The sequence below is a fragment of the Loxodonta africana genome, chromosome 4 (assembly GCF_030014295.1).
Source record: "Loxodonta africana isolate mLoxAfr1 chromosome 4, mLoxAfr1.hap2, whole genome shotgun sequence".
Taxonomy (NCBI): Eukaryota; Metazoa; Chordata; class Mammalia; order Proboscidea; family Elephantidae; genus Loxodonta; species Loxodonta africana.
This window is the reverse complement of record NC_087345.1, coordinates 6833068-6855895: the sequence shown is the minus strand read 5'-3', so window position 1 is coordinate 6855895 and position 22828 is coordinate 6833068. Positions and strand designations below refer to the sequence as shown.

The window sequence follows — 22828 nt, the reverse complement described above, 5'->3', positions numbered from 1 at the left end:
ATGAGCAGGGTATTCTTTAGTTGTTTCCTTCAGATGCCCTCTGGTAAAGGTGATTCAGAATTAATTAATAATACTATTCAATCTTTTTAATTGTCAAAATGGTACTTTGAAGAAATTGTGCCTATAGTCTTTGCCTTGGGTGTTTCCATAAGCTTGACAGTGAGGGTGTTTTCATGGTAATTTGAGATCTCTGTTTACAGAGAGGGTAATCAGCCCAGTGTGGTGTTGGCATATGCTTAAATGAAATGGATGACACGTCCATTTCTTTGGTGAGTTTGACTAAAACAATTTAATGTGTTTTCTGTTTACAGTTGAACTTGCAGCTAAATTTCATTTTACTGCATAAACTATCGGGAAGTATTTTCCTTTCTCCACTTAAGAACTATCATAGGCCCTTTCCTCCAGTTGAGAAAATTTGAAGTATTTCATTAAATTTTTCAGAAGTGAAATTTGAGAAAAATATTTGGAAGTTTTTTTCTCTTTTGGCTGTTAATAGAAAAATCTCACATGAACCTCTTAAGACATTTAAGATTATAGCTTATCAAAAATTCAATAAAAAGGAATTCTTTTGTGTGTAATACATGCCTTTGAAGTAGATAAAGCCATGTCTGTTTTACTATGTTTCTAGTAACCAAACTTTCTCCCCCTTTTTTCTTAGGTTCCTGGTTATTACAGACCATTTTCTGAAAAGCCCGGAATTGGTAAAAGCCATGTATGCCAAACTGACCAATCCAGAAAGGTAACCCCAGAAACCAATGTGGTTTTGAGCATTTAGCATTCCATCTAGAGTATCCTGTACATATGATTGAAAAGCGGCGTGGTTTCGTAGTTGCCACACAGTCTCTAAATACATGTTTCTGTGTCAGTCATGGTTTTAAATTGGTTGGTTAACATTATAGCTTAGCCACAGTGGGCAGTGATTTACGTAGGGCTGCAGAATCCAGGTTGGCGCTGTTATTCAGTAAAGGCATATTAAAGAACAACAGAAAAAAAAACAGTAAGAACAGAATCTTATGCTCGTGCCTTGATTTTATGCTAGTAACCCAGGCAGCTACCTCCCCCAGGTGTGTATTTGAGATGTGCTCGTCTGTTGATATCACTGTGTGGTCACTTGAGATGTAGGGTACTAGGCTTGTAGTTGTCTAAGGATCGTTTGGAAACCCTGGTAGCATAGTGGTTAAGAGCTACGGCTGCTAACCAAAAGGTTAGCAGTTTGAGTCCACCAGGCGCTCCTTGGAAACTATGGGGCAGTTCTGCTCTGTCCTATAGGGCCGCTATGAGTCGAAATCGACTTGACGGCAACGAGTTTGGTTTTTTTTTTTTTTTGAGATAACTCAGACTAAAGGAAAATTAAAACCTGTCCATGACCTCACAACCGTCGCTGTCATTGGCAGAGCAGTGACCCAGGAGTGGAAGACCCTGGCTCCGGGCTTTGTCCTTTATGTGAACCCAGCCTGGTCTTTTACCCATTTTTGAATTGTGTTTCTTCACCTATAAAATCAGGGGAATGAATAAAATGATTCACAGGACTCTTTCACTTCTGGTTGTATGTGCTGCCTTAGGAAGATAAGAAAATTTACCCAGAAATCACAGACAATGATGATCAAAAACTGCAAGAGATGTTAATCTTCCGGTTATAGTCATATTTTTATAATTGCCATGGTTTTGAAATCCTTTCTGACTATGTTTTTGGGTTCCAATAATTAAATTTCATGCAGTCCTTTGTAATCTTTTGTTAAGTAATTTTTAAAAATATCTCTAACAAAAAGGAAAAGTTGATGCTTTTAAAATCAGTTTAAATATCAGGCTGATAAATCCAGTAGCTGTCCCCCCCCCCCCATGTGCATACTTCTGTTGCAGAAAAAGAATTCTTTTTTTTTTTTTGGCCAAAAATAAATAACCTGATACATGTGGTGTAGATGAGTAAGTTGCTCTGCAGTGAGAATCACCTGAACACAAAGAGAAGGCAGAGTTTCCTTGCTTTGAAGCTGCCCGTTACCTGACCAGATGGGAACGGGACGCTAAAGGTTTCCCATCCTCCTTTTTCAGAACGTACCAGATGCTTCCCTGTGTCCTGCAGGTTTCCACTCAGATGTACTCTTCTCCCTCCACCTTAACTTTCTTCAGAAGGAGAAGTGCTGCCATCCCATCACGTGGTTTAGCATGCATTGTGTCCTAGCGTGCTGTCTGATGTTAGGTTGTTAGCGCCATGAGGGCAGGGCACCATACCTCCCAGTGCTCGCTTACACACAGCAGGTGCTCGAAAAAAATGAAAGAATGAACAAATGGATACGTCTTCTTACTCCTCAGTAGTTTAGTATACGGATTAACGTGAGGTCATCTGCTGAGTAAGAAACCTCAGCGTTGTCCTCGGCTCCTCCCCCTCAGTTTTCCAGATGGTATTGGTGAGTGACCCTGGTTTGTAGTTAAGCCGTCTCAGTGTTATGAATACACTCTCTCTTCACATCCCTAGTTTGCCTTTGACTAGTATGAGAGCCCACGGGGCTGCTGCCTTGCCGTTTTCAGTGGTGTCCATCGCCTGCAGGGGGCAGCTGAGTCCCACGGCCTGGCGTATTAGGCCCTTTATAACCGAGCTTCATTCCCACTACTCTACCCGTGCCGCCCTCCCTGCCCCGTCACTATACTGTGGCCACACAGAGCTCTTCCCAGTTCTCTGGGCCTTCCCTAGAGGTTTTTACTTTTGCACGTGCCCTTTTCTCTGCCTGGAATCCTCTGCCCTCCACCTCTCCTCCTGGTGAAGATACACTTAGCAACGCCTTCTGTGGTTTTCCTGACTTTTCCCAGGCAAAATCTCATTCCGGCGTCATCTGTAGGTATATCATGATCATTTGCTTTTCTGTTGAACTGAGACCTACTAGCTGTCTGTCCTCAACACCCAGCAGAATCTGTATTGGAACAGAATAGCAACAATAAATATTGAGCACTTATTGAAAAACGCCTTTAAGATGATATCTGTGTCGGAACTTTAGATGAGGGACGGTCCAGTTGACTGGGAGTAGAAGGGTTGCAGCCCTGGAGGCACGGTGGAGACAGCCGAATCCAGGCTCTTGTCTTTGTCAGGGGCGGTGCTCAGCTTGGGGGTTGCCACTGCTTCTTAATTGTAACGTCAACTTGCTTCGGTTCCTGGCTGTATCTAGCTCTGCCTCCTTGTTTCTGTCTGTGTTCCGGGGGAAAGAGTGTCAAATAATGAGATGGCAATCTTGGGGCTCCTGACACCCTGGAAAAAAGCTGGTAGAGCAGTGGGAGACGGTGGGGACAGGGAGAGACATGGAGAACAGCTCCACAGGACCCGTCCTCTTCCCTGCGTCTCTTCTACTTCTTGTCATGCGCAGAACTGGTCCCTGCGCTGCTGCCCTCTCTTCAGTTCTATGTCCTTCATCTCTTGACCAGCCATCGGTTTAGGGTTGCTAGACAAGAGTAATGGTCTCTAAAGTGGGGTGCGCAAGACGATCCTGTAGAGTATGGCAAGAAAGTAGTAGAACATCTGCTTATATCTGTTATTGACAAACCAGCTTTACTAGTATTTAATATATAGTTTAACGTATGTTGTTGTTGTTAGGTGCCATTGAGTCAGTTCCGATTCATAGCGACCCCATGTACGACAGAAGGAAACACTGCCCGGTCTTGCACCATCCTCACAATCATTGTTATGCTTGAGCCCATTGTTGCAGCCACTGTGTCAGTCCATCGGTTGAGGATCTTCCTCTTTTTCGATGACCCTCTACTTTACCAAGCATCATGTTCTTCTCCAGGGACTGGTCCCTCCTGATAACATGTCCAAAGTATGTGAGATGTAGTCTAGCCATCCTTGCTAAGAAGCATTCTGGTTGTACTTCTTCCAAGACAGATTTGTTCCTTCTTTTGACAGTCCATGGTATATCTTAAATTCTTCGCCAACACCACAATTCAAAGGCGTCAGTTCTTCGGTCTTTTTTATTCATTATCTAGCTTTTGCACGCGTATGAGGTGATTGAAAATACCTTGGCTTGGGTCAGGCATGCCTTAGTCCTCAAGGTGACGTCTTTGCTTTTCAACACTTTAAAGAGGCCTTTTGCAGCAGATTTATCCAATGACACGTGTCTTTTGATATCTTGACTGCTGCTTCCATGGGTGTTGATTATGGATCCAAGTAAAATGAAATCCTTGACAACTTTAATCTTTTCTCTGTTTATCGTGATGTTGCTTATTGGTCTAGTTGTGAGGATTGTTTTCTTTTTGTTGAGGTGTAATCCATACTGAAGGCTGTGGTCTTTGGTCTTCATCAGTAAGTGTACTAGATTATCAATTACATATACCAGGGGTTTGGTTTTTTTCTTCGGGAGCATATGATGAAAATTTTTTATTGATCAGAAAGCTTGGAGAGTACTAGACTGATGTGTGCTGTTGCTAGATCACTTGTTCCTGTGGACCTTCATCCTTCCATTAATTTTTAGTTGAACCTGCATTTATTGAGTACTGTGGTGTGCTAAACACAAAGTTGTCCAATACACTAAACCAGAAGACCCAACCATTGCCGTCGAGTCGATACCGACTCATAGCGACCATATAGGATGGAGTCGGACTGCCCCATAGTGTTTCTGAGGAGCGGCTGGTAGATTCGAACTGCAGACCTTTTGGTTAGCAGCCGAGCTCTTAACCACTGCACCACCAAGGCTCACTAGTATTCAGGAAAGGGATATTGCTTTTTGTAGCATCATTTTGTTAATAATGTCATTTTGGAGTATGTCAGTCAAAAAAAAAATTTGTATCCTTGATGATTTTGGGGGCAGCAGAGGCACGCGCTGTCTATGTGTTGTGTTCGTGCCCGAGGGTGACAGGAGGACAGAGCTCCAGAAGGCACAGCATGGCTGTTTGCAGGGCAGAAGTTAGGAGAAGGGACTGGTGTCCTTGGGGACCAGATTTATGACCCCTGTAGGCATACTGAGCTGCTAAGGTGGCATCCTAAGACAAGAGCTTGCTCTTTTCAGAATGCTGATTTTCTGTGAGGATCTCTTGTAAGTCAGAAACAGAATATTTAGTGGGGCACACCGTAAATCTAAGAAGTGTCACCCACTCTCACCTTTGTTCTGAGTTTTGTACTGTGAGTATTAATTGTTTTCACTGTGGAGGTGTTACCAGTGAAAACATGTAACATTTTTTATTTAACAGATGTGCGCACAGCTCTTGTTGTGTAAGTCAGGCACTATCCTAAGCAGTGTACAACGTTAATTCAGTAATTCAGTCATTGCTTCAGCCCCATAAAGTTGCTGTTACATTGTCCCTGCCTCATAGATGGGTTCGCTGGGGAGGAGAGGTGAAATAGCTTGCCCGTGGACACACAGGTGGTAGGTGGCACAGCCCGGCAGTCTGGGTCCACAGTCCCTTCTGGTAACTACTGTACTGTGTTGCCTATAGCTAAATTCCATTGAGATAGGGTAACATTTGTGTTATACAGAAAACATTTAAACCCCCCTCTGATATACTCTGTGAAAAAAACCTGTTGGCATCGAGTTGATTCTTGCTCATAGTGACACTGATAGGACAGAGTAGAACTGCCCCATAGTATTTCCAAGGAGCGGCTGGTAGATTTGAATTGCTGACATTTTGGTTGTCAGCCGAGCTCTTAACCACTGAGCCACCAGGGCTCTGTTACATTATATGAGGACTTAGAAATTAGAGCCTTGTAACAACAGAGATGATCATTCTTTTTCATCTTGTTTATTTCTCCTTTCCTGAGCGCCCGTCGATTGGTCTGGCTCTCTAATGCTGATGGCGTGACAGGCAGTGTTCTGCATGTCATGGTATTAATAATGAATGAGGAAAGGAATGATAATAAGCCCTTAATCACATTGGGAGATAGGTTTTTCTGGAGGTGGGCCTTCGCAGTCCACACTGTGCATGGTAACATGGCCTCGTCCAGACTTCCAGCTGCAGTAAACTTCTTTTCCAAGAAACAGCAACCAAAAATATTCTGGCTCAAGATTTGTACTTTTGTTTCTGGTGCCCTCTAAATTGCACATATACACACATGGAAGCAATTTAATTATACCAGCACATTTTTGAATCTATTGGACCCCTTCAGATTAAAGAAAATGGGGCCTAACTGCAGAAAGACATGGCGCCTTACACAGAGGAAAAGAAAAAGCTATGTGCACTTTTTACCCCCCTCTGGTTTTTCTTATAGTGACATTTCTTTCGTTTGATTTCTTTCCGTAAGTAGTTTTTACTGCCTGCTATGACAGGGCACGAGCTTGTATTCTTTGGGGAGATGGCAGGCTTAATTAGACCCTGTGCCTACCCTCGTGGATCTCAGAGCCTCCTAGAGAGGGGCAGGATACATACGTTAATAATTGTAATACTGGGCATATCTGGTAGGAGAGGAGGCAATACAGGGTGTCAGGGACGCAGAGTGGGAGGGAGGAGGGAGGTATCACTCGTGGTCCTTGTAGTAAGTAGGCTTTTGAAAGAGGTGTTTGAAAGAATTCTGTATTCGGGGGATAGTTTCACCAGAGAGGCCTGGTGAGACATTGTGGTGCTTCTCAGGTGAGAGCACACCTCAGAATCACCTGAGGAGGTAAAGCACATGCTACTCCACTGAGGCCCAGCCTACTGACTTGGAACTTCCTCTGGGTAAGTGGCTGTTTGATTCAAAGACGTTTGAGGGTCAGCTGGGAAAACAGCGCTGCCGAACGAAGCACCTACTTGTGGGCCACTGGGGCTTACTGGCGTGGAGTGAGCCACAGCCCCTGCCCTGAGCGTGGATGACAGGTAACCCGTCACCCTTACGTGCATGATTAAAAGGGCTGTGTACATTCTAAAGGTCATTGCTGGTGCTAGCTCTTTAATTATTGTCAAAATCTGTTGAGTCCTTCACCCACAGGCTGGTAGCTTGTTTGGGAGATCGCTTGGTAAGGAAATATTGGATACAGACTCAAAATCAATTGACATGGTATGATTCAGCAAAAAGAGAGCCTACCTTTTTGCCATTTTCTGGGCCTCCTTCCCAGTGAATCAGAGCGAACATCAGCAAATGAATGAGCAGCTCTTGGTAAAGCACTTTTGTAGTTTGTGGGTTTATAATCCAGACGTATAGCCTAGGAATTAAGAGCAGGTGAGCGCTGTACTGCTCACTAGCGTGGACAAGTTAGCTAACCTTTCTGGAACCCGGGTACATCTGTAAAATGGCGATAATAGTAGTTGCCGCCCCACGAAATTGTTGTGAAAACTAATCGAGATGTATGTAAGATTCTGACTGCCTGGCTTGTAATTACAGTTCAGTAAATGTGAGCTGTTGGTATCTCTGCTTCTATGCTGCTGCTGCTGTTACTGTTTATACTGCCGCTTCTGTCACCGTTACTACTGTTACCCTGGGTGGGTTACACGGGAATCACATCACCCTTCCATCACCGTTACTACTGTTACCCTGGGTGGGTTACACGGGAATCACATCACCCTTCTGTGACCGTTACTACTGTTACCCTGGGTGGGTTACACGGGAATCACATCACCCTTCCATCACCGTTACTACTGTTACCCTGGGTGGGTTACACGGGAATCACATCACCCTTCTGTCACCGTTACTACTGTTACCCTGGGTGGGTTACAGGAATCACATCACCCTTCTGTCACCGTTACTACTGTTACCCTGGGTGGGTTACAGGAATCACATCACCCTTCTGTCACCGTTACTACTGTTACGCTGGGTGGGTTACACAGGAATCACATCAGCTACATCTGTGGAAAGACACGATGGACAAGCTCAGTATTAGCCAGAACTAGGCCAGGGTCCGAGTGTACAGCAGACCATCAGTTACTCCTATGCAAGTTCAAGTTGAAACTGAAGAAGATGAAAACAAGTTCATGAGAGCCAAAGTACGACCTTGAGTATATTCCACCTGAATTTAGAGAGCACCTCAAAAGTAGGTTTGACGCATTGAACACTAATGACCCAAAGGCCAGATGAGTTGTGAGATGACACCAGGGACTTCATACATGAAAAAAGCAAGAGGTCATTAAAAAGACGGGAGAGAGAATAGCCCAAAGTGTCCGAAGGGTCTCTGAAACTTGCTCTTGAACATAGAGCAGCTGAAGTGAATGGAAGAAATGATGAAAGTGAAGGAGCTGAAGAGAGGATTCCACAGGGCGGCTCAAGAAGACAGAGGCTTACAATGACACGTGCAGAGACCTGGAGTTAGAAAACAAAAGGGAAAAACGTGCTTGGTGTTTCTCAAGCTGAAAGAAGTGATGAGAAAATTAAAGGCTCAAGTTGCAGTTTTGCAGGATTATAAGGGGAAAATAGTAAACAACTCAAAAAGCATCAAAAGAATATAGAAGGAATACATAGAGTCACCAAAAAGAACGGGTCGACGTTCAGCCATTTCAGGAGGTAGCAGATGAGCAAGAACCAGTGGCACTGAAGGAAGAAGTCCGAGCTGCCCTGAAGGCACTGGCGAAAAGCGAGCCCCCAGGAGCACCGATGGAGGTGTTTCAACAAGTGGGTGTAGTGCTGGAAGTGCTCAGTCATTTATGCCAAGAAATTCAGAAGAGAGCTACCTGGCCACCCGATGGGACGTGATCCATATTTACGCCCATTCCGAAAAAAGGTGATCCAGCAGAACGTGGACATTATCCAACAACGTCACTAATACCCCTGGAAGTAAAACGATGCTGAGTATAAGCGATTGCAGCAGTACATCCACAGAAACGGCCGGAAGTTCAGGCTGGATTCAGAAGAGGATGTGGAACGAGGGACATCGTTGCTGATGTCAGACAGATCCTCGCTGGAAACACAGAGTACCAGAAAGATGTTTACCGGTGTTTTACTGACTACGCAAAGGCATTCAACTGTGTGGGTCATGACACATTACGGATAACATTGTGAAGAATAGGAATTTCAAGACACTCAGTTGTGCTCCTGAGGAATCTGTACATAGACCAAGAGGCAGTCCTTTGAACAGAACAAGGGAATACTTCGTGGCTTAAAGTCAGAAAAGGTGTGCGTCAGGGTTGTGTCCTTTGACCTTACCTGTTCGGTCTGTATGGTGAGCACATAATCCAGGAAGCTGGACTGTATAAAGAAGAATGTGTCATCAGGGTTCGAGGAGGACTTATTAACAACCTGTGTTATGCAGATGACACAGCCTTGCTTGCTGAAAGTGAAGAGGACTTGAAACACGGTTGAAGATCAAACACTACAGCCTTCAGTGTGGATTTCGCCTCAACATAAAACAAAAATCCTCACAACTGGACCAATAAGCAACATCATGATAAATGAAGATTGAAGTTGTCAAGGATTTCGTTTTACTTGGACCCACAATCAATGCCCATAGAAACAGCAGTCAAGAAATCAAACGATGTATTGCATTGGGCATATCTGCTGCAAAAGACTTCTTTAATTGAAAAGCAAAGATGCCATTTTGAGCACTAAGCTGCGCCTGACCCAAGCCATGGTGTTTTCAGTCGCCTCACAAGCATGCGAAAACTGGACAGTGAATAAGAAAGACTGAAGAATTGGTGCCTTTGAATTAAGATGTTGGTGAAAAATATTGAATATACCATAGACTGCCAAAAAAGCAAACAAATTTGTCTTAGCAGAAGTATAGCCAGAATGCTTCTTAGAAGCAAGGATGTCAAGACTTCGTCTCACGTACTTTGAATATGTTATTAGGAGGGACCAGTCCCTGGAGAAAGACATCACGCTTGGTAAAGTAGTGAGTCAGGGAGAGAGAGGAAGACCTTCAGTGGGATAGATGGACACAGTGGCTGCAACAATGGGCTCCAGCATAGCAGTGATTGGGAGGGCGGCACAGGACCGGACAGGGTTTGGTTCTGTTGTGCATGGGGCTGCTATGAGTTGGAACTGCCTTGCTGGCACCTAACAACAGCAGTCCAATCAGGAGCCTCTGTGGCGTAATGCTTAACTGTTCTTCTGCAAAGTGAAAAGTTGGCTGTGGGAACCCGCCCAGTGGTTCTGCGGGAGAAAAGACTTGGTGATCTTCTTTAAAGGTGGCGACCTAGAAGTTCCCTGTGGTGCAGTTGGACTCTGTCACACAGGGCTGCTGTGAGTCGGGGTCAAGTCAGCAACACCCACCCGCTAGGACGGTAGCTGACCTCGTTTACTGGGCCTTTGTTATGTTTGCATCACTAGGCTTGAGTGACTAAACCAGTGATACAATAAGATTTGTAGACCACACCTACTCTGATATGTTCTCAAGGAGGTTGTGATGTGACTTCCTCCACCTTGCCCCTAAACTGGGAGAATGGAGACATCGTGACTTTTCACATATATAACCTATTTTCTGTGAAATATGCAATAAATTTTAATACATATGTATTCTGGTAAATAGGGATGGGAAATATACAAGTAAAGTAAATGATCTTGAAAAAATAATTGTTATTTGGATTGTGACTAGATAATTGTATTCATGATTCTTTTATCCTGGGGAAGGGTGGTTTATGATGGTGACTAGAGTAGAGCCAGTTGGAGAGTGAGATGGGGACTCTGGTGTGGAGGGCCCGTGTAGGAGCTTTGGGGTCCATTCCCTAATAGTGGTGGTGTTAGCTGGCTCTGAGTCGGCCCGTGACTCCTGGCACCCCACGATCAGACTGTTGTGATCCAGGAGGTTTTCATTGGCTGGTTTCTGGAAGTAGGTTGCCAGGCCTTTCTTCCTAGTCTTTCTTAGCCTGAAAGTTCTACCGAAACCTGTTCACCATCATGGCAGCATGCAGGCCTCCACTGACAGATGGTGGTGACTGTGCGTGAAGCGATTGGCCAGGAATCGAGCCTGGGTCTACCACTCGTAGGATGAGAATTTTACCACGGAACTGCCGCTGCTTCCTTAAAAACCAGTCGCTGTGTCGTAGTCTCTGACCATGGCAGCCCCAGGTGTGTCAGAGTAGGACTGTGTGCCCTGGAGTTTCCACTGGCTGAGTTTGTTGGAAGTAGGTCACCACTGGGCAGACTGGAGTCTCCGACTTTTCAATTAGCATTTAAGTGTGTTAACCGTTTGGACCATTCAAACCAAACCTTATTTACCCATCTTTAGTGAGAGGCTTAAGGATCTCTGGTGGCACAGTGGTTAAGCACTCAACTGCTAGAGGAGAGGTCGGCAGTTTGAACCCACCCAGCTGCTGTGTGGAAGAAAACACCTGGTGATCTGCTCTGGTGAAGATCACAGCCTGGGACACCCCGTGGGCAGCTCTCCTCGGTCTGTAGGGTCTCTGGGAGCGGAAATCACTCCGTGTCGCAGCAGCAGCAGTGGGAGGCTGAGTGGCAGCACCTGCCTGGTGGAGTTTTTGCGGGGATTAAATGAGATGATGTGTGTGAAGCGCTCAGCTCAGTAGTAAAAAAAAAAAATCAGCTCAGTAGTAGGTACTGAGTAAATGGTAGCCAGTGAGGGTGGCTGTTGTGACTGTTGCTGTAGATGTTCTCGTAAAGCCTACACTGACAGAGCACGTCAAACACGTTGATTATTTCCATTCTGAAAACATCACTGTATTGAAGATACATTGGACAATTCTGCTTTCTGTAGCCATAACATAAAAGAAGCCATAATTTTAAAAACTAATTAAGTGATGAATAATTTTATTCACAAAATAGAAATTTCTTAACTAAATAGTGTAAACAAGGCAAAGCATTTAAAATAAAAATATTTCCTTAAAATTCTCTTTGTGAATATTGTTAGCTTTGTACAGTTTCAGTATGACATATTCACGTAGAAGTCTTTTTATGTTTTATAGGGTGACATTTCTAGACCTTATGATAGCCAAGATGGTGGGTGATGACCCACTGACCAAGGATGATATCCCCATGTTCCTGAGCCACGCAGAGCTGGTTGCCAGCACTTTTGTGGATGACTGCAGGGGTGTGCTGAAGGTGACCTCGGAGCACCAGACCGAGGATGAGGTAAGATGACAGCTCGCACAGTCTCAAATGAGAGGACCTAGTTGGTTTTTTTAAACTCAGGTCCTCTGTGAGGATTCTTTTTAAAAAGATTTAAAAAAAAATTAGACAAGTAATGCAGCCTTATCTTAGAATAGTAGAAGATACTTATTTCTACTATCCCCAGTTAAGGACTTAAAAAAAAAAAATTCTGGTTAATATATTTTTCCAGCCTGATGACCTCGTATATATACATGTGTGCTTAACACGTGCACACACGTATATGTTAAAAGTAAAATCATAGTGTGAGATCTATTTGTAAGTCTGTTTTTCTCCTGTTTAACAGAAGGTAAGCTCCATGGGGCAGTACTTTTTTCTAAGTTCCTCTTTTGTCCTCCTCCTTTTTAATAGAATATAAGCCCCATGGGGTCAGGAATTTTTGACTGCTGTGTTCACAGGACTCTGAACACAGTAGACACTTTGTAAATATTGGCTTAACGAATAAGTAAATAGTACATTGTGAATGTCTTTTTTAAATGCCAAAATGGCATTCCAGGTAAAGAATTTGCCACAATTCATTTGTCTAGCTCTGTATAGTTGCGCATTTAAGATGTTTGTTTTACTTATTATAAATAGCACTAGGGTGTATGTTTTTACAGTTAAATCTTTGCACATTTCCAGTTACTAGTCTAGGACATAATCTTAGCAGTGGAATTGCTAAGCTTTGGACACACGTTTCCAAATTGCCTTCCTGAATGTTGTCCTTTGCAGGAGATTGCCAGCTGCTCATGTCCTGGTTAACTGCTTCCAAAACTTTGTACCCTCCTCACGGCTGACTTACATCATTCAGACCTTTTCGTTTCTGAGGAGATGGAAACTAGCCTATATGAACAGTTTTCATCCTTTTTATTTATTTCAGAATTTCTCTTTATTTTGGTCTATTTCCTCTTCCTTCCCTTCTGTCTTAAAGCTAGAATTGTTTTTTTTCTTTCCACTTAACTTCCTTAATGCCATTCCTTTTTTTATTTTCTCCATGACAGTATCCATCTAAGCTTCTCTTGTAGCTTTATTCTTTTGATTTCTTTACTGGCTCCTTTTTTGGAAAGCTTCTGTTGGGAATAATAGCAGCTACCATCATCGAGCGTCCAGCACGTGGTAGGTCCCATCCTAAGCAGCTGCATGTATTACCCTCTTGCTTCTTTTCACTAACCTCTCTCTCAAATTTCTTTCTCTTTCCAGCTGAGTTCTTAAAAGAACAGTCATTCCTCACTACTATTTTTTCTTGTAAATCTGGTTCTTGGTGTCCCTGGGCTACTGAGATCGATGTCTCCAAAAGCCTGTGTGATTTCTTCAGAGCCAAGCTCCTTCTCAGACTTTATCCTCTGTGAACTCTTTAGTGTTTGGCACTATTGGCCATGTCTTCCACACCACAACGCTGCTTCTCCCCTAACCGTCACGACCTCGTTCTCTCCCAGTTCTTCAGTGATTGTTCCCTTACAATTATCTTTCCGAATCTTTTTCTGTCTTCTTTTTTTTTTTTTTACTTGACATAGGTGTTCGCAGAGTTTTTTCTTCAGTGTACTGTCATCCATTCTCACATGAGTGTCTCCAAAATCTGTATTTCCACCCTGCCCCGAACTCTCTTTTGAGACCCACCGTCTGCTAGATGCGAGTTGGAATCAGCTCGGCAGCAGTGTGTACGTGTCTACTAGGTGTATTGAGTTCACTGTCCTGCTGTTCATTTAAACCTTGGTCCGCCTTGGGGTGTGGCTGCTGCCTGAAAGGTGGGAGGTTCAAATTCATCCAGTGGTGCCTCAGGAGAAGGGCCTGGTGGTCTACTGCCTAAAGAAACCGGTCATTGCAGACCCTGTGGAGCACAGTGCTCCTCCGACACACCTGGGTCACCAGGAGTTGGAGTCAGTTCAGCCGCAGCTGGTTGTGTCTGAAACGGAGCCAGTGGTACTATTCGCCAAAATAAGTTTTAGTACTGATTTCCTCGTTTTTCTTAATATCCTTTCCTGTGTGTTCCATCTGCTCTTCCAAACTTAACCTAGATATCATCTCAGACTACTCTCTTGTCCCGGTCACTTATATCTAAAGAGTCCTAACTTATATCAGAAGCAAAGACGGTAAGTTCAGTGATACAGCTGTAGAAACTATCTAGACTGAAGCACAGAGAGAAAAGGGCTGAAAAATTACCAGCTTCTCAACAGTGACCTTTTGGACAATATCAGTCTCACATGTGTGTAATTGGAGTCTCAGAAAGGAGAATGGAGCAGAAGAATATTTGAAGAAACAATGGCTGGAAGAAATTTTAGATAAGAAGCTCAGTGAACCTTGAGCAGGATAAACACAAAGAAAATCACAATGCCCTTCATTGTTGAAATCCAGTGGTAAGGAGAAAATATTAAAAGCAGCCGGGACAAAAAGACAAGTTACGTACAGGGAGACAGTGAAAAGAATGACTGCTGACTTCTTATCAGAAACAATGAAAGTCAGGATACAAAGGAGCAACCTCTTATAAGTGCTGAAAGACAAAAACAAAGTAGAAGTTAACAAAAAGCCACAGAGAAAGAGAAAATAATCTTTATGAAACTGGAAGTGAGATGAAAATTTTTTTAGCAAAAGCGGAAAGAATTTGTTGAGAAGCAGACCAGCATGAAAAGAAGTGTTAGCTGAAGTTCTTTATACTGAAGGGAAATGACCGGATGGAAGTTTGGATCTGCACAAGGGAATGCAGGGGCCCTTAATGGTAAATGAGAGTAGTTAAAAATACAGAAGACGGTCGCACAGTTTTTAACATCTTTAAAGTAGGTTTGACCGTTTAAATTAAGAAAATAAATTAAAAATTGTGAAGGTTATAACATATGTGGAAGTAAAATGCAGCCCAGTAATAGGAAAATGTTGGGCTTGAGGAAACAGTAAGGTTCAGAATTAGTGAGCTGAGCTCCCCCCATTGAGATGCTAGAAGAAGATGAGCAAATTAAACCCGAAGAAATTGAATGTAGAAAATAACAGAGATGAGTGGAAATCAAAGAACTGGAAAGCAGGCAAACAATAAAGGCAGTCAAGAAAACGAAAAATTGATAATGCCTCTCACTAGATCAATCAAGAAAAAAGCAAAATAAAATAGGAATTAGCAATATCGGGAGTGAATGAATGTATCATTTCAGACCCTGCAGGTATTAAAGTGATTTTAAGAGAATATTCTGAATGCTCAATGTTGATAAGATGTCAGTTCTTCCCAGGTTGACAACAGATACAACACCCTTGTTATCAGGCGCCACGGAGTCATTTTCGACCCACAGTGACTGCCAGCTGACGGCGGTTGCTAGGTGGACAGGTATGAGACACAGATAGGGATCCATAGCTTATGTGTGGTCGTGTGACTCTGTTAGCGCCATTGGGCGTGCCAGCCAGGCTGACGACTGCTGTGTCACTGGGATGCATTTCCTCCTTGTGAACTGTGTTCTGTGCTGTGTCCTACAGACCATGTTAGGGCTCAGGTAATGCCGGTAGCGCAGTTTCTGTGATACAGGAGGGAAGATCTTCCTCACAGGCTCGCCTTTCCTGTCTGGAGATGGACCTGCCTTTGTTTCCAGCAGGAGGAGCAGTGAGCTCTGCTTCAGAAAATGTTTTTAATGTTAATTCTCTAGGAGACAGAGAAAAGGAAGTAAAATGTAGGTACTTCTTAAATCACAGCTTTAACCTTTTCAAGACACTTAGGTGTAAAGTATACATGATCTGAATGTTGTAACAAGGCATTACCTGGTATAACTTGCTACGTTTAGGAAATTTTGTATTTTTTCTTCAAACAGATTTTTCCCCCAAGATGGGAGGCTTTGTTATATATTAATGGAATAGGAAATTCTAGACAGTTTTCTTTTGGAAATACTTCCCTTTTTGAAAACTGCTCTGTACTCACGACTTCTGCATGTTAATGTATATATGTTATACTTTTACGTTAGAAGTTAAAAAAAAAGCTACAATCATTTTAAGAAGACCCTTTACCTCAGTGTTTAAATACACCGTAACCCAGTGGTGTGTGGGGGTTGGTCTGAGTCACCTTCTCAGAGTCCATCGTTAAATATTCAGAAATTTGTAAGCTGGTTGTTAAATCATTGTTGTTAGGTGCCATCGAGTTGGTTTTGACTCATAGCGACCCTGTGTACGATAGAATGTCAAACCATTGGTTGGTAGAAATCAGCCGTGGTGAAAGTATTTGTACCATGGAAATCGCAAATGCTAAAATTAGGGCTTTCCACTCCTGCTTTCCCTACCCCTATAGCCAGTTTACCAGACCACTGCATTTACTCAAGTGTGTATTTTTAGGACTAGATGTTCAGTAAAGTTTTCACGATGCTGGTTTCAGGGGATATCTAAGTCAATTGGCATAATAAAATCTATTAAGAAAACTTTCTGCATCCCACCTTGGAGAGAGGTGTCTGGGGTCTTAAATGCTAGTACGCAGCCATCTAAGATGCGTCAAATGGTCTCAGCCCACCTGGATCAAAGGAAAATGAAGAACACCAAGGTCACAAGGTAATTACGAGCCCAGGAGACAGAAAGGGCCACATAAACCAGAGACTACATCATCCCGAGACCAGAAGATCTAGATGGTGCCTGGCTACAACCAGTGACTGCACTGACAGGGAACACAACAGAGAACCCCGGAGGGAGCAGGAGATCAGTGGGATGCAGACCCCAGGTTCTCATAAGACCAGACTTAATGGACTGACTGAGACTAGAAGGACCCCGGTGCTCATGGCCCCCAGACCTTCTGTTAGCCCAGGACAGGAACCATTCCCGAAGCCAACTCTTCAGACATGGATTGGACTGGACAATGGGTTGGAGAGGGACGCTGGTGAGGAGTGAGCTTCTTGGATCAGGTGGACAGTTGAGACTATGTTGGCATCTCCTGCCTGGAGGGGAGATGAGAGGGTGGAGGGGGTTAGAAGCTAGAGAAATGGACACGAAAAGAGAGAGTGGAGGGAGAGAGCGGGCTGTCTCATTAGCGGGAGAGTAATTGGGAGTATGTAGCAAGGTGTATACAAGTTTCTGTGCGAGAGACTGACTTGATTTGTAAACTTTCGCTTAAAGCACAATACAAATTAAAAAAAAAAAAAGTTTTCATGATGCTATGACCCAAAAATGGGAATGAAAATGATCATTTTTAGAGCATATGTTTTTTAATTGATGTAATTCTTCGGCTTTCAGATCCCGAGGTTTTATCCATACACTCCGTTTTAACAACAGTCCTGCATCTGTGTAGCCCTGTGCTTGTCTCCATCTGTTTTGTGTCCTTGGGCACGTGCCTGCGGCTCCAGGTGTATTTTTGCCAGACCTCAGTGTTTAGTCTTTAGTATTTAAAATTCAGGTTAGCTTTATATTGAGTCTCAGTCCCATCACCAGTTACAGTGAGTCTTACCTTTTCTCTGACAATTGAAAAAAATTTTGTTTAACTTTGTGTTCTACCCATATGTAGTGAGAATTACCCTCAGGTTGTGGGTGTTCCATATCCTGTTTTATTCCTTACATCCCCAATTTCAGTTGTAGTACCTGTTATGTAGTAGGTGTTTAATAAATATTTGAGGAATAAGTAAAATAATGTCCTTTGGTTTCACATACTGATAAAGATTTAATTTTTTCTATTTTGCAAATACTTTGTTGTAAAAAAAAATTTTCTATTTTGTTTGAAGTCAGTGAAACAAAAAAAGTTACGTTTTCTTTTTTTCCTAGCCCCGTTTTCCATGGTTATATGCGCGTATATATTTTTTTCTTGCACGTACACACCTGTGCATTTTTTGTGTACTTTTCTCACAGTACTGTGTACACTATTCAACTTGTTGTTTTCACTTACTGTGATCTATCTCGTGTATCTTCCCACTTTAACCCATGTATATTTTTCTTACCCTTTTTAATAGTTGAATAGTATTTTACTATATAAAATGCATGATAGTTTTTCGTTTGTCCCGTATAGATGGGCATTACAGCTGCTTTCAGGTTTTTTTTTTTTTTTTTTTTTAAACTTTTACATCCTTGTATAAATATCTTTGCAGTTTTGGATAAGTAAATCGGGGGTTATAAATTCCTGGACGTTGAATTGCTGGGTCAGAAAGTATGAGTATTTAAGAGATGTAGAGAGACTTCTAAATGGCACCCCAAAGCCGGCACCGGTAGATCACGAGAGTATATGGTGTCCCACGTCCTCGGTAACCTTCCCCAATTTGATTGCATTAGCATTTCTCTTTAGTTTTTTTTTCAGTGACCAATGTGTTCGTTTATTTTGCATATTAAGCTACCTTTTAAAATACATTTAATAAGCGTTTTCAGGAAAGTAATCTTTCATAATTATTGTATTTTTTCGCACAGAACATGCCTTCTATGTTTGTTTGCCAACCGTACCCTCCCCCCCACGAGGTATTTTCATAAGTGCTACTATGCCAATTTTTTTATATGTTGCTGTAAAAATGTTAGCATGCTTATGAATATACCACATGGGGGGAGGTACAGTTGGCACACAGAGAAAGTGTACATTGTGTGTGTAAAAATATGGTATATCAAAATTTTTTCCGTAGTTACTTTGTTGTTAGAATTTATTTGTGGTATTCTTAGCCTTTTAAAGTTTTTGATTTGCTAGTTTTTAATTTAGTTAGGCTTATCAATTTTATTCTTACAGCTTCTGATTTTTTTTTAAAGATTTAGTAAACCTTGTATACTTGTTGCTGTTGTTAAAAAAAATTTTTTTTTTTTTTTTTGTGTTGTTTTAAAAAAGGTGACCTTAATTTGGTTCCAACTCACAGCGACCCATGTACAACAGAATAAAACACTGCCCGATCCGGCACCTTCGTCGTAGTTCTTGTTATGCTTGAACCCATTGTTGGAGCCGCTGTGTCAGTACATCTCATTGAGGGTCTTCCTCATATTGTGGATGTATTGTTCACTCGGATCGTAGAAATGTGCACCTACACATCCTAGTTCTTTTAATGCTAAGTCCACATTTTTTATCAGTCTAGAATTTATTTTCGGGTAAGGAGGAGGTATGGACCCAAACGAGCTTGAGTGTCCAAGATTCTAAAATCTTGGGTGTGAGACTGCCTGAGTTTGAATGTTAACTTCTTTGCTTACTAGTGTATGATTGTGGCAGTTACCTAACTTCTCGGTGCCTCAGTTTCTTTGCCTATAAGATGGGTTGTATTTTAATGCAAGTAAAGCATTTAGTGTACTGATTGGTACATAGTAAATGTCCCCTAAATGTTAGCTGATTATTTTATCAACACCAGCTAGCAAATAATCCCATCCTTCCCACGAATTTTATTGTGACCTGTATTGTATGCTAAATTCCTGTATGTACGCTATTTGGATCTGTTTCTGGATTTTCGATTCTTTACGGAGGGAGCAGTGAGATGTTAACAGCTGGTTCCAAGGAGAATTCAAAGAGCCACGTGTTTATATGGCAAAAAGGAGTGCTGAAATGAAATTACAAGTCGATGCAAAAGCTGGTTTTTCCACAAGGCAGTGATTACATGTGTTCCTACCAGACACAACTGATTTGCATTTCTATGGACAAGAATCATTTTTGTTATTAACAGTTTTCTGCAAGTTACAAAGTGTAAAATAGCTCAAAGACACTGGAAGGCCTAGTTAACCCAGACAGATGAGCTAGACAGGAGACTAATCTTTTCTTTTTTTCCTGTTTCAAAATCTTTTATAATTTTTCCTGACACAATTTTGTTTGATTTGCCTGACTCCCCCCCTCCCCCTGCTTGATTTAATCAAGAATACAGTAATGCTTTCAAATATCTAGAAGGGCATTTCACTCATTTTATTTTCCAAAAGAGCGATTTTTTTTCCTGGCTGTTCTTCCCTTATTAATTTCCTGATGATCCTTGTTGTTAGGTGCTGTTGAGTCAGCTCCAACTCATAGCAACTGTCTTAGTCATCTAGTACTGCTGTAACAGAAATACCACAAGTGGATGGCTTTAACAAAGAATTTTATTCACTCACAGTCTAGTAGGTTACAAGTCCAAATTCAGGGTGTCAGCTCCAGGGGAAGGCTCTCGCTCTCTGTCCCCTCTGAAGGAAGGTCCTTGTCCTTAATCTTCCCCTGAGCTTCTCAGGCGCAGGGACCCCGTGTCCAAAGGATACACTCTGCCCCTGGTGCTGCTTTCTTGGTGGTATGAGGTCCCCAGCTCTCTGCTTGCTTCCCTTTCCTTTTCTCTCTTGAGAAAAAATGTTACAATCCCACCCTAATCCTGTCAACGGTAAAATTACAACCACAAAATGGAGGACAACCACACAATACTGGGAATCATGGCCTAACCAAGTTGATAACACACATTTTTGGGGGGACATAATTCAACCCATGACAGCGGCCTCAAGTACAACAGAACGAAACACTGCCTAGTCCTGTACCATCTTCACGGTCGTCGTTAATGCTTGAGCCCATTGTTTAGCCACTGTGTCAGTCCATCTCATTGAGGGTGTTCCTCTTGTCCACAGACCCTCTACTTTACCAAACATGATGTCCTTCTCCAGGGACTGATCCCTCCTGATAACATGTCCAAAGTGTGTGAGACAAAGTCTCGCCATCCTTGCTTCAAAGGAGCATTCTGTTTGTACTTCTTCCAAGCAGACGTGTTCGTTCTTCTGGCAGCCCATGGTATATTCAATATTCTTTGCCAACACCATAGTTCAAAGATATCAGTTCTCCAGCCTTCCTTATTCGTTGTCCAGCTTTCACATGCATATGAGGTGATTGAAAACACCATGGCTTGGGTCACGTTCACGTTTTTAACACTTTAAAGAGTTTGAAACACTTTAGTAGTAAAAGGATTTTAGTGAATAAAATTGGGGGTGTGTTGGGTGAGAATAGATTAATTTTAGGTTTATTTCCGTTAATAGAGAATTAGGAGCTGGAAGAAAACTTCCAGATCACCTTTTACAGCCCTAACTTTATGTTTGCTTTTCTGTCGTGGAAAATTCCAGAGACAGAGGCAGAGAAAGAAGGCTCTTGACCCTCCATGTACCATCCCTCGCTTTAGCAGTTACCCTTCATTACTGGTCTTGTTCCCTTCACGACCCCATCCTTCTTATATCAGTTGCCCTGGATTGAAGCAAAGCTCCAGCATCTCATTTGGTCAGTAAATATTTTATATGTATCCCTAGAAGATAGAGATGGCCCCAGACATAAGTACAGTACGATTAGCACATCTAAAAAATTAACAATGAGTTTTTAAAGTCAGATAAACACTATTCAAAATTTCCATATTGTCTAGTAATTCTTTTTTCATGTCTCTTCCTTTGATTCGGGATACAAATGAGGGCCTACGTTGCAATTGGTTTATATGTCTCGTTTCAGCTCCCCTCCTCCCCATCACCACCCCACTAGTTATTTGTTGAAGAATCTGGGCAGTTTTTCCTGTAGTTTTCCATAGTTTCGATTTTGATGAGTAATCTCTGTGGTGTCAGTTAACATGTTCTTCTTTCCCTTTGGTTTTCTGTGAATGGTAATTAGTTCCGAGGCGCTTTCGGATTGGAGTCATTCTGGGCAGCGGTGTCTCATTGTTGGTAGTAAGGACTTTGACAAGAGGCACAGAGTGTCCGGGTTTCTCTCTCCTTGTGATGTTAGCAGCTGTCAGTGAGTATCACCTAGATCCATGAATTCTTTAGGGTTTGCAAAATGGTGGCATTTTGATTCTGTTACTCTTCAGTTACTAGCTGGGATGTTTTATAAAGAAAAACTTACCTTCATCAACTATCAAGCTATCAAAGGTACATTTTGATTAAGAAAGGCAGGGTTAATGCTTGATTTTATCCCCCTTGGTAACTGATTTTCGAAGTCATGATAGTTTTGTGGCTTCATCCAGAAGTGACCGGTACGTTTTTTTGTTTTGTTTAATTATCATTATGTAGTCGTGGGTTTACAGCCTTGATTAGTTTTCAGTCCATTGCAGGTACCATTTTTCCTGATGTTCTCCTGTTCCATCTTTGGCTGCTGGGAGCCTCTTCAAGTAGCTTCTGATTCCTTCTGACAAGCTTCTGGTCGTCTTTGATGGCTTCTTGCTTATTGGGATGACAAGGGGTCCAGGATCATCTTGTACACACTCTGCCCCTGACCAGGAATGAGTTATTTCTTGAAGGAGAAATGGTGTCTAGAGATGTCAGTCCTTGCTGTTGGCCAGCTTCCTGTGTAGCAGAAGGGGATGCTGAAGCCCTGGGAAGTTGATGCATTTATTTAAGAACGATTTTTTTTTTTTTCCAATTTTATTGTGGTAAAACCTATATGAAAAAAAGTTTGCCGTTTTAACTGTTTTTGAGTATACACTTCAGTGACATGAATTGCATTCACCGTATTGTACTACCATTATCACTGTCTATTTCTAGGAACTTTACATCCTGCTGAAGTGGAGACTCACTACCCCTTCAGCAGTTAACTCCCCATCCCCCAGCCTCTAAAAAAAAAAAAAACTAAAAGGCAACCACTAATAAACTTCGGTCTCCATACGTTTGGGTATTGGGTTTCTCTATACGTTTATCTATTCTAGACATTTCGGATAAGTGGGACCATACAGCATTTGTCCTTTGGTGTCTGACTTACATCGTCACTCAGCATGATGTTTTCAGGGTTCATCCATGTGGTAGCATGTATCACAACTTCATTTCCCTTTATGGCTGGGTAATGTTCCATTGTATGGATAAAGAGTCTTTTTAATATTTTGCTAGTTTCAGACTTCTATCCAGAATTTTTGTCTAACTTTTTAATTAGCAAGTGTAACTTATTGAATGACATTTTAAGATCCAAGGTGATAAAAATGTTTGTTGGTTTCTTGCTATTTTGAGATTTTGGAGTGCTGTATACTAAAGTATTACTGTTAAATCTCTTAGAAAACAATAAATAGATGTTTAGAATTAACAAAAGAAGGTAATTCATTTTTTTCTTTTGGA

At 42.2% G+C, this 22828-nt stretch overlaps 1 protein-coding gene across 2 annotated transcripts in view; it reads left to right on the top strand.

The window, feature by feature from the left end:
* Positions 1–22828, top strand: part of ATXN10 (ataxin 10) — a 211495-nt gene that overhangs the window by 67345 nt on the left and 121322 nt on the right. For both annotated transcript variants that reach the window (XM_064283377.1, XM_064283376.1), the window contains 2 exons: positions 659–739; positions 11740–11905. In XM_064283377.1, the coding sequence (XP_064139447.1) occupies positions 659–739; positions 11740–11905 (247 nt within the window). The remainder of the gene's footprint in view (positions 1–658; positions 740–11739; positions 11906–22828) is intronic.